Here is a 10,058-nt window from a genome sequence, read left to right on the forward strand (position 1 = left end):
GAGGGGCTTTAGAGGGAGCACAGAGGGAAGGGGCGTGGCTTTAGAGGGAGCACAGAGGGGAGGGGGCGGGTGCAGACGGAGCACTGAGGGAATGCTACTTTTCCAAATCATGCTAGTTTCAGAAAAATACCAATAAGAAATTTAAAGCAGCATTTTATAGGCTATAAGTCCCGCCTCTGACAAGGAGAAACCTTTTTTTCGGGTGTCACCTGTCATCGGGCCACCCCTGGATACGCCCCTGTTGGAACGTCAAAGGCACGAGTCTTTGACTCTACTACAGAAACGTCATGTCTCCTGAGCATCATTCCAGGCGTCATGTTCACCTGTGAGGGTCACTGTCACTTTAAATATCAGTCTGTGGCTGTCACAGAGCCGCCGTGTCCAACACGTGCTGAACGAGGCGAGCCACTCGAGCGTGCAAAGAAAACCAAGAGCAGCTCCAGCGTCCCCGTGCGCTCAGTCTTCATGCTAAACACGCGTGTGTTCATGTCTGATTCATCTCACCTGTTTTTCACTGTCTGTGTCGTGTGTGTAACCTGGCATGTTTACTTTCAGATCATTCACCTCCTGTGAAAAAAGCATGTAAGTGCTCCTCCAGTGTGTAACCCTGATACTAACCCGCAGAGCTACATCCTGCTTATTAACACCCCCCCCCCCCCTCTGACCTTCAACCCCTGACCCCCCCCCCTAGACAAGGTCTGCTCTTACCTGGGATCCCTGCTGGCCTTTGGGGCTGGTGCTCTGTGCCGCTCAGTTCGGTGGTGGAGGGTGGATGGTGTGGAGCAGCACAGAGCGTCTTTATGGCCGGCTGTTTGAGGGTTTGATAAAGAGGCGAGGTAATTCCTCGGAGCTCTTAAGGCTGTGATTGATACTCCCACACGGAGGAGGAAGAGAGAGAGAGACGGACAGGAGTGCCTGCTCTGTTGTTTGGCAGGCGGATGATAGCATCACGTCCGCAGCAGCGTGACGGCAGGAAAAGGCCGCCGCACTCGCTAACGGGGAGAGGAAAGCTGTAAAGAAGGTGTCGTCGCTCAAGCACGGAGCAGATGCTTCACTTCATTCACTCCCGACTTAATGAAGAATGTCCATGCAGAACGGCACACTCGGATTAATGAGGCGCCGTGAGGAAGAATCGGAGCAGCGCTGACAACAAAGCTGACGCTCTCACTGAAGTGTTGACACTCTCTCCAGGACCTTCAGACTCAGCTCCTCACTGCGTCACCTTGTCTGAAATAGAGGTCCTTTTCATCGGGGTAGGGGGGAGAATCACTCCCATGATTCCCCGCCATCGTCATGTTTTGTTATTGTTTAGCTTGAGAGCGTCTCGGTTTGTCTCGGTGACTTTTTGTCTGGTCAGGCGATAGATGGGCTGTGTCGGAGGGTTTGTCCTTGTCGCGTACAGCGGAGGTCAACGTGTGCGACGTGCTTCGAAACTTAGAAAAACAAAGAGCTGCGACGTTCGACATTTTAAGCCACTAAACAAAAAATCCCAGAAGAAAGGAGAAAGAAGTGACTGAAGTCTGAGCTGGAAACAAGTTCGACCCAGGTGCTTGTTTGGAGAGTTGACCTTTGACCCACTCTCCAGCCTGGACTTTGCTCTTCTTGGGTAACTGCTTGTTTCTGACGGCTTTGAGATCCGCTCCCGACCCCTGAATGAGTCACCGACCGACGAGCTGTAATCACCAAGATGACGAGTCGTGCACCAGAGAATGTTTCTGCAGCATTTCAGTCGGGGACGTTTTTGGTGTCTCCCGTTGTGAGAGAGCTGTTGAGTTGGTGATGTCAGCGTGTGTTGCTCTGAAGCAGATGGTTGTTGAAAGTGTCCACACGGTCACATTAACAAGGTGTTACATCTCAGAATCGGTTTATAAACGATACGAAAGCTCGTCTTGTTTCCACTCTCTTCAGCTCTTCAGACTTCCAACAAACTGGAATATCAAAAGTTCCTTTCCACTAAACTCTTTGGACAAGCCGAACTGCTTTGAAACCAGCGACTTCCTCTGCACATTCTTTGATTTTAAACTCTATCAAAAGAGTGAATAAGATGAAGGTTTGTGCAGAGCTGCTCTTTATCCTGTAGAGAAGCTTCAAGCTCAATCTGTGTCCTTTCTTATTTGACGCTCCGCTCTGTAGTCTGAATGTTCTCTTGTGTTCAAACCCTCCTTGTAAACACCTGCCACACTTCCTGTCTCCAGCTGACCCTCCTCTCACATCAGGACTCTGAAACGTGCTGACCTTCATTAGCATTCACACCTGATCTGAGAGCAGCCGAGCAGGACCTCATGTTCACATGCAGAGAGCTTCAGCCTGGGATTCATCTGCTTTTCCATCAGCCGTATTCCTCTCAATCTGCCTGTGGAGGAAAAAGTCCTCATTTACACATCCAAGGAGCTCATAGGTCACAGTTACAGCTTTGATGCAGGAGCAAGCTGATTTAGCTTAGCTTAGCTTAGCTTAGCACATAGACCAAACGTGGGTGGAAATAGTTACATCCAAAGTTCCAAAGAGCAACATCCAGAAAACAAGTCCCACTAAGCTATGCTAACTAGCTACTGGAATAAACAGTAAAATAGATGCCTCTTCAGGGCCTGTGACATACGTCAATATGGTCGCCATTTTTTTTTTTTTGGAAGGGTAGCCACGCCTCCTAATGAATGAAAGGCTGTGACGGTCTGTCCACAATTCAGATGTTCTGAACTCCCATATGCAAGTGTAAGAAATAGACCAGACAAAGACAAAGAGTCAGAAAACTCCAAGTGGAATTCTTCTGACATTCCGGAGCAGCAGCAGCAGCAGGGAAGTCCTGCAGCAGCAGGGAAGTCCTGCAGCAGCAGGGAAGTCCTGCAGCAGCAGGGAAGTCCTGCAGCAGCAGGGAAGTCCTGCAGCAGCAGGGAAGTCCTGCAGCAGCAGGGAAGTCCTGCAGCAGGTGTTCAACTTTCCTCCACAGGCTGACGAACAGGAACAAGGCTGATGTGAAGATGATCTGGATTATTTTCAGTCTGCATGTAAACATGGTCCCTGACTCCTCATCTCCCTCCAGATCAAGGAAGTATCTGTCTGTCCATCACCTCTGGAAGATTCCTAACTTTTTTTTTTTTTCCAATCCGACCAACAGCCCAGCAGAACCCGGCCCCGCCCATCCCCGCCCGGCAGTACGAGGTGGCGATGAACCGGCAGCAGCGCTACTTCCGCATCCCGTTCATCCGGCCGGGCGACCAGTACAAAGACCCGCAGAACAAGAAGAAGGGCTGGTGGTACGCTCACTTCGACGGGCCCTGGATCGCCCGGCAGATGGAGCTGCACCCGGATAAACAGCCCATCCTGCTGGTGGCAGGTCAGTACTGCAGGGACGGGTGAAAGGGGGGAGGGAGGGAGGGAAGGAAACATGGAGGGAGAAATGAATAGATGGAGATGAGACACGGAGGGGCGGATTAGAGGAGGGAGGGAAACAATCTACACATCTGTCAGACCATGGTCGAACAAACCGCCTGGTTTACCATTTAAAGATTTAGCGAGTGCCTTTGTTAGAAGAAGCCGCCTCCCCCTGTCGTGATGGATCTGCTGCTTCTGTCAATACGTCAGGTGACTTCTTCATGCACACTGAGGGGAGTGCTGGGCTATATGGAGCCACCCTTACACATGACCATGATCATGAGACACTGTGCTGATGTGATTGGTTGAACCCCACCCTAACACACATACAGAGGTTAGCTACATCGACTGAATACACACCTGGAGACTGTCATGGAAGAATATTCACACACACACACATAAAGACCCTTCTCCATCCGCTCTCTCCCGCTCAGACATCCAATCAACGCCTCCCCTTCTCTGAAGTTCTAGTTCAGCTCCAGACTCGTGCGAGTTATGTCACAGCTGAATGTGTCTTATTGTATCTTTCTTCGCCGTGCGAGACGAAAAAACCCAGGCATACAGGACAGAGTGTAGGTGGACAGTGAGACAGTTACATAATACAGAGCAGTAAAGTAGAGGAGACGATAAACAAAGGCGTAAGGAAAGAATAAGAAGAGAGAGAGAGAGAGCGAGCGAGCGAGCAGAGGACTGAAGCCAGGATCGATGCTCTGACACTGATTCACTCAGAAGAAATCCAAAGGGACACTTTTATGGTCCTGCTGTAACAAAATGTCGGAGGTTTGACTTTGTGACAGTTCAGCAGCGTCCTCGTCATCATCATCATCAGTGATCATCAGGCAGCGTCAGGTCCGTCCCCCCGGTCTCCGAGCGTCCCGAGCCGGACGACCGACATGATTCATGGAGCCGGGTTAGCGTGACGTTTCCCTCGAGCGTTCTCTCTCCTCACAGCGTGAGGACGATCAACGCGCAGAGAAACAGGAAGCAGGACGTGAAGTCCATAAAGAGGAGATGTGAAAGTGAAGGCAGCACAGAGTGGGTTTATCGTTTCATAAGTGAGCACAGAGGGAACATAAAGCCTCTGAGTGGGCGGGACCATGCGTGTTTGATTGACAGCTCAGACAGAAGGAGGAGCAGATACAAGTTTAGCTTCATTTAGAACCGCTGAGCGGCTGTTACGGACGCCGTCTCTGATGAAGAGGTCGGGTACTTACTTAGCCTTCATCGTCTTCCTTGCTGGCCTTCAAAGCCCCGCCTACCTTCTGTGGTCCAATCAGATCCAGAGCATTCAGGAGCAGAATCTAAAGTTAGAAGGAGGACATACTGGCTGCTGCATTGTTGAAGAGAAGCTTCAACACAGCATGTTTCCTTCATGATCACACAGGAAGAGAGCAGCTCTCTGATTGGCTGATTGATCACAGAGGGACAGAGCAGCTCTCTGATTGGCTGATTGATCACAGAGGGACAGAGCAGCTCTCTGATTGGCTGATTGATCACAGAGGGACAGAGCAGCTCTCTGATTGGCTGATTGATCACAGAGGAAGAGAGCAGCTCTCTGATTGGCTGATTGATCACAGAAGGAGAGAGCAGCTCTCTGATTGGCTGATTGATAACAGAGGAAGAGAGCAGCTCTCTGATTGGCTGATTGATCACAGAGGGAGAGAGCAGCTCTCTGATTGGCTGATCACAGAAGGAGAGACCTTTTAACTGACCAACTTGAGCTCAGAATAATCACGGTTTGCAAACAGGAAGTAGCTCTTCAGGAAAAGTTTAATCATGTTAGTCCCTCCTGTGTTCTAAAAATAACTTCCACTGATTGGTCATCTTTACCTGTCAATCATCTGTCTCCGTGCTTCTCTGGTTAATGATGAAATCATCTTTTCAAAGCTCACAGCTGGTTGGTGTTTTGGTCTGACAGGAAAGGACGACATGGAGATGTGCGAGCTGAGTCTGGAGGAGACCGGCCTGTCCAGGAAGCGCGGCGCCGAGATCCTCCCCCGCCAGTACGAGGAGATCTGGGAGCGCTGCGGGGGGATCCAGTACCTCCGCAGCGCCATCGAGAGCCGGCAGGCGCGGCCCACCTACGCCACGGCCATGCTGCAGAGCATGTTCAAGTGATGGGGGGAGGGGGGGGAGGCGGGGGGCGGGACTCCGCACTGCAAAACAAAGGGACAAACGCACCAGCTACCTAACACAGATGGCGTGTGAGCGTGCTGCACCAGGTTCAGACCGGCCTTCAACCATCTCTCTCCCTTTGCTTTCCTTTGAGTCCGTTCTGTCTGGCTTCTGTTTCGGGTGGGGTGGGGTGGGGGGGGGGGGGAATCTGTAAATGATCACATGGGGTTGTTCTCCCTCTCGGTCTTTTCTGTGAGTCTAACTACGAGGCCTTAACACTTGTTTAACAGGGTTTAGACGCCACAGCGACGAGGTCACTTTGTTTTTGCTTTGGTTCGAAGCTGCCTCCCCAAAAACTCCAAAACATAATTCCTTTGTAATAGTGCATTCCTGATTATGACTCACAAGTGTGTCGCTTCCATGCTAACAGCTAACTGGTGACCCCCCCCTCCCTCCGACATTCAACCTGCTGTTTACACCGTCTCCATGTTCAGGAAGCTCGCACACGGAGGCGTCACGGCGAGACACACGTGACTCCACTCAGATTTAAGACGAATATTCTCCAATACTTCCTGTCTGTCTTTTTTTTTGTCTTTCCAAGCGAATGTAACTGGAGACCTCGTTGATTGGTCCATGTAGTGATTCCTCTTTTTCTCCTGCTGTGATTTAACGTGTAACGCTAATGAAACGTTTGAGAGCAAACTTTGAACCCCGGTTTGGGTTTCTTCTTTCTTGTGGCCCGAGCAGGAAATCCAGCTCATGATTTATTATTTAGTTTTTTTGTTGTTTGTTGTTTTTTTTGTGTTCATCAAGCAAAGCAGAAAATGTGAAATAATTATGCAACTCCTCGTGAGCTGTTGGAGAACAGATCAGCGCTGCAAAAAAAAATCCTCCCGCCTTCAGTCTTCAACATCTGACTCTGTGTTTTCACCACGAGGAATCCGCTCTCCCTCGTGTTTTCACTCCTCATCCTGAAGTCTTAAAAGTTCAAATCGTGCCGGCGTCGATGCTCAGACATGATCGGGGTCCTTCGCCTGCGTGTGATGATGTAGCGCGTTGTGATTGGCTGATTGTGGAAACACTCGACATCCTACGTGACTTAAATGATGTCCGGCTGAGAAGAGTCCACTGGACAGATTTAACTGCCAGTGTTGAGTGTTTGTAATGGCGCCCCCCACAGGTGAGAGACGGTAAACCTCGTGTGACGTTTCACCCGTTCACCTGTTCTGACGTCTTCTCGCGAGCCAATCACAACGTTGGGAGTGTTTCCTTCCCTGTGAGAAGAAACGCTACTCTCCCTTAAACTGGAACCTCGGTACGACGCAGCGGGCTCAGTTTGTGAAGGTTTATTTTTCAAACACTTCCTGGTTCGCGGCTCGTGAGAAGCAATAAATCGACACTGAGAGGAGAAAAAAAAAAAATGGGGCACGAAGACAATCTGCTCAACCTGCTTTGTTCCCCTGAAGCCAAGTCTGTTCCTCACCTCTCTCTCTCTCTCTCTCTCTCTTTGAATCTTCTCTGCACAATGACTTTATCTGAAAGCACGGAGAGTCGCCTGTGAAGTCAGGTGGCGTTAACACGCAGGACAGACGGCTCGTCGTCAGCCAATCAGCTCCAGGTTCACGGATAGTTTGAATCCTCCGTCGATAATTTGTTGAGCATTTAAAAAAAAAAAAAAAAAAAAAGATGAAGCCATCGACGAAGAGGTCAGAAATCAAACTAAATACGCTTCATTCAATATGTGCATTATTTTAGGACTTCTTGTTTATCAAGCAAGCCTAATTTATCTCGTTCAGTTGAAATGCCTCTGCAGCACTTAGACCCGCCCCCTTCTTCTGTAAACAGTCAACCTTTGCATGTCCTCTCCATCTGACCAAAACGTTTCCTGAAAACATCAACATGCAAACTGAACGTTCCCCCCCCCCCTGATATCCTGAATCAGACGTCTCCATTCTGCCGCGTGGCAGCGAGCCGCCGAGGTCTCCTGCCTGTTAATGCCGTCTGTGGAGGGGACGTGTTCACACCTGGAAACACTTCCTCGCCCTGCGTCCGCTGACATCTGTTTCTCTCTACACGCATTACAATCATTCCTGGGGAAGCACTGCCTTTTGTCCTCTCTGTCCTTTTTCTTTTGTTTTCTAACGCTGATCTCTCTAACGGATGAATAAATGCATTCCACGTTTCACTCGACTCTGCGCTCCTTCTTTGACCGACGCTCCTTCTGCTCATCCCCGTTTTTTTTTTTTCAATGTGGTTTTTAAAGTTTCAGATCATGAGGTAAGCAAGCGCGCGTTGGAGTAATCCCAGGTGGAGTCTGCAGAGGGCGCTAAACGGCTCGTTCTGCAAATCACGCCATCGTCCCCTGTTAGGAAACCAAGATTTCACGAGGCGGCGTGGAACCTCCCCGTGAGCTGCTGAAACCATCTTACATAGACTCTCCCCTGGCAGCCCTGCAGCGTTCTGCCCCCGTTGGCCAATGAGAAGAAAGTGTGCACTTGGGAAGGGGGGGGGGGTCTTAAAGAGATCAGATCAATGAGGGTTTTTTAAAGATCATGCAAAGTTGCTCTAAAGGTTTCACAAACTGTCGACATGAACACGAGGAGGTCTTTTCTTATTCAACACAGTTTGTATTTCAGCTACAGAGTCGAACAAAAATCAAACACATTGAATATGAAAACTGGAATCGTGGTAAAGTAGAGTTTGGTGGGTTTGTTCCCCCACAGAGCAGCAGTAAACATCAGGAGATCTGCCACCTCCGTGACCCTGTTTACACTTCGTTTCAAACGGCACGACCTGAGAGCGCTCGGACCGCGTGGAGATAAAATCACATCATTGTTTGCATCTCACAGCAGAAGTACAAACAGGGACGACTCTGACGTGTCCGTGGAAAAAAAAAAAAAAACACCTCTTATAACAAAATGTAAACACGGCCAAAGAGAAATAACAGTGATTTGTTTACATGAAGAAGACATGATGGCGGTTACACACGTCTACAAACAAAAACAAACACTCTGTTTTCAAGGATAAAACACATAAAGAATAAAGTCAACATATAAAACATGATAGTGTTGGACAGAGTTGAGTAGGTTAGCAGCTGTTTAACAAACGTCTGGGCGAATTCAACCTGCCGACGACAACGATGGAGGTTCATCAACCAGGAGTTTGCTTGTTTGTTGAGGATTAACCTTTTTTTATAGTAAACAACAAGCAGCCACCTGTAGTGTTGAAAAATGAAGCCAATGTAGAAGTGCAGTTCCTCAAATGTCCACTAGAGGCTGGCTCCAAAATCAGAGGAATCTCCATTATGTTTTAATGTCTGTTTTAACAGCAGCAATAAACATGTTTACAGCCGGGTATCTTAATTTGTTCTCGATAGATTTTATTTTTTTATTTATGATTCATTCTGCACGTGGTCGAGTTGACTGACAGGTGGGCGTGTTAGTCCAGAGGTTTAAGGCCCGCCTCAGCGCTTCCTCTTTTAAAATGGCTGATAGTTTGTGTCATCGTTTGGCTCTTCAGAAGCTGACCGGTGAAGTCACCGAGAGTACGTCCATGTTTTATATGATTTTAATTTGACTGTGCAGAACCGTCCGCTGTACGTCAGGCGAGTTGGACAGCTGCAGGATTCAGTTTGGATTAAATATTTAAACAAGCAGCATGTGGACACCGAGTAAAGATATTGAGCTCCAGATGGATTTCCTCCCACCAGTCGACCACTTTATGTTTCGAACTCAAACATCTAAAACACAAACTGCCGTGTGGATTATCTCAGACATTCATGGTCCCACAGGTTGAACCCTAAAGACTCTACAGACCTCTGTGAGTTTTCCACCTAGCACCATCATGAGTTTGACATCCTGAGCTACTGAGACATGATTGAACCACTATTTGGTCCAAAGATTTTACGCTTCCCTCGAGAAGACTCGTAATAACTCTGGTGATGAAGAAACGTCGTTCCAGCAGCCGGAGCTGCACGCTGTGAGAACTCTAACAGAAAACAAAAGTAAACATTACACCTGCTCAACGTTAGCATGTTAGCATTGTCACCCAGAGAATGTTGGCATGCTCATGTTAGCATTTAGCTCAAAGCACCATTTAAGTACAGCTAGCATGGCTACAGACTCCTGAGTCTTATTTACAATTCGACAAAGACTGTAAGGACGCCGACAATGATCGCATGTTCACTACATCGGGATTAAGACACCACAAAGGAGTCGGACAAGAAAACATGTTTTTAAATGTTTCAGAGGGAAATAAAGCAGAAGTTTTAAATGACTAACAGGGTAACGCGTGCACAGCCAACTGACGCTCTTACATGCCGGTCGGTTGCAGGAGAATTTGTAGTTAGTGCTTTTGTCATTTAAAACTAGTGTTGTGTCTTTAAAAGCTTCAAATTAAACAATCTGAGACAGAAAAAACTGCATTAAAGTTTAAAACTTAAAGGTCACACCTTCTCTTAAATCCTCTCCTCCATGTTCCTCTAGCATGTGTCTCTAGTCTGTCTCCAAACCCCCCAATGATGAGAAAAGTCCATCCTCTCCGTCTTCTGCCTGCTCCACTTTTCAGAAAAT

The 10,058-nt window shown here is 48.3% G+C and overlaps 1 protein-coding gene across 1 annotated transcript; it reads left to right on the forward strand.

Moving 5' to 3' along the window:
- The first annotated feature begins 536 nt into the window (after window positions 1–536).
- LOC306824990 (unconventional myosin-VI-like) lies at window positions 537–7,672 on the forward strand. The gene is made up of 3 exons (XM_079345450.1): window positions 537–582; window positions 3,116–3,334; window positions 5,291–7,672. Exons 2-3 carry the CDS (start codon window positions 3,166–3,168, stop codon window positions 5,488–5,490), a joined length of 369 nt encoding a protein of 122 aa, XP_079201576.1. The 5' UTR covers window positions 537–582; window positions 3,116–3,165; the 3' UTR covers window positions 5,491–7,672.
- Window positions 7,673–10,058: the final 2,386 nt, after the last annotated feature.

The sequence above is a fragment of the Symphodus melops genome, assembly GCF_947650265.1.
Source record: "Symphodus melops genome assembly, chromosome: 1".
NCBI lineage: Eukaryota > Metazoa > Chordata > Actinopteri > Labriformes > Labridae > Symphodus > Symphodus melops.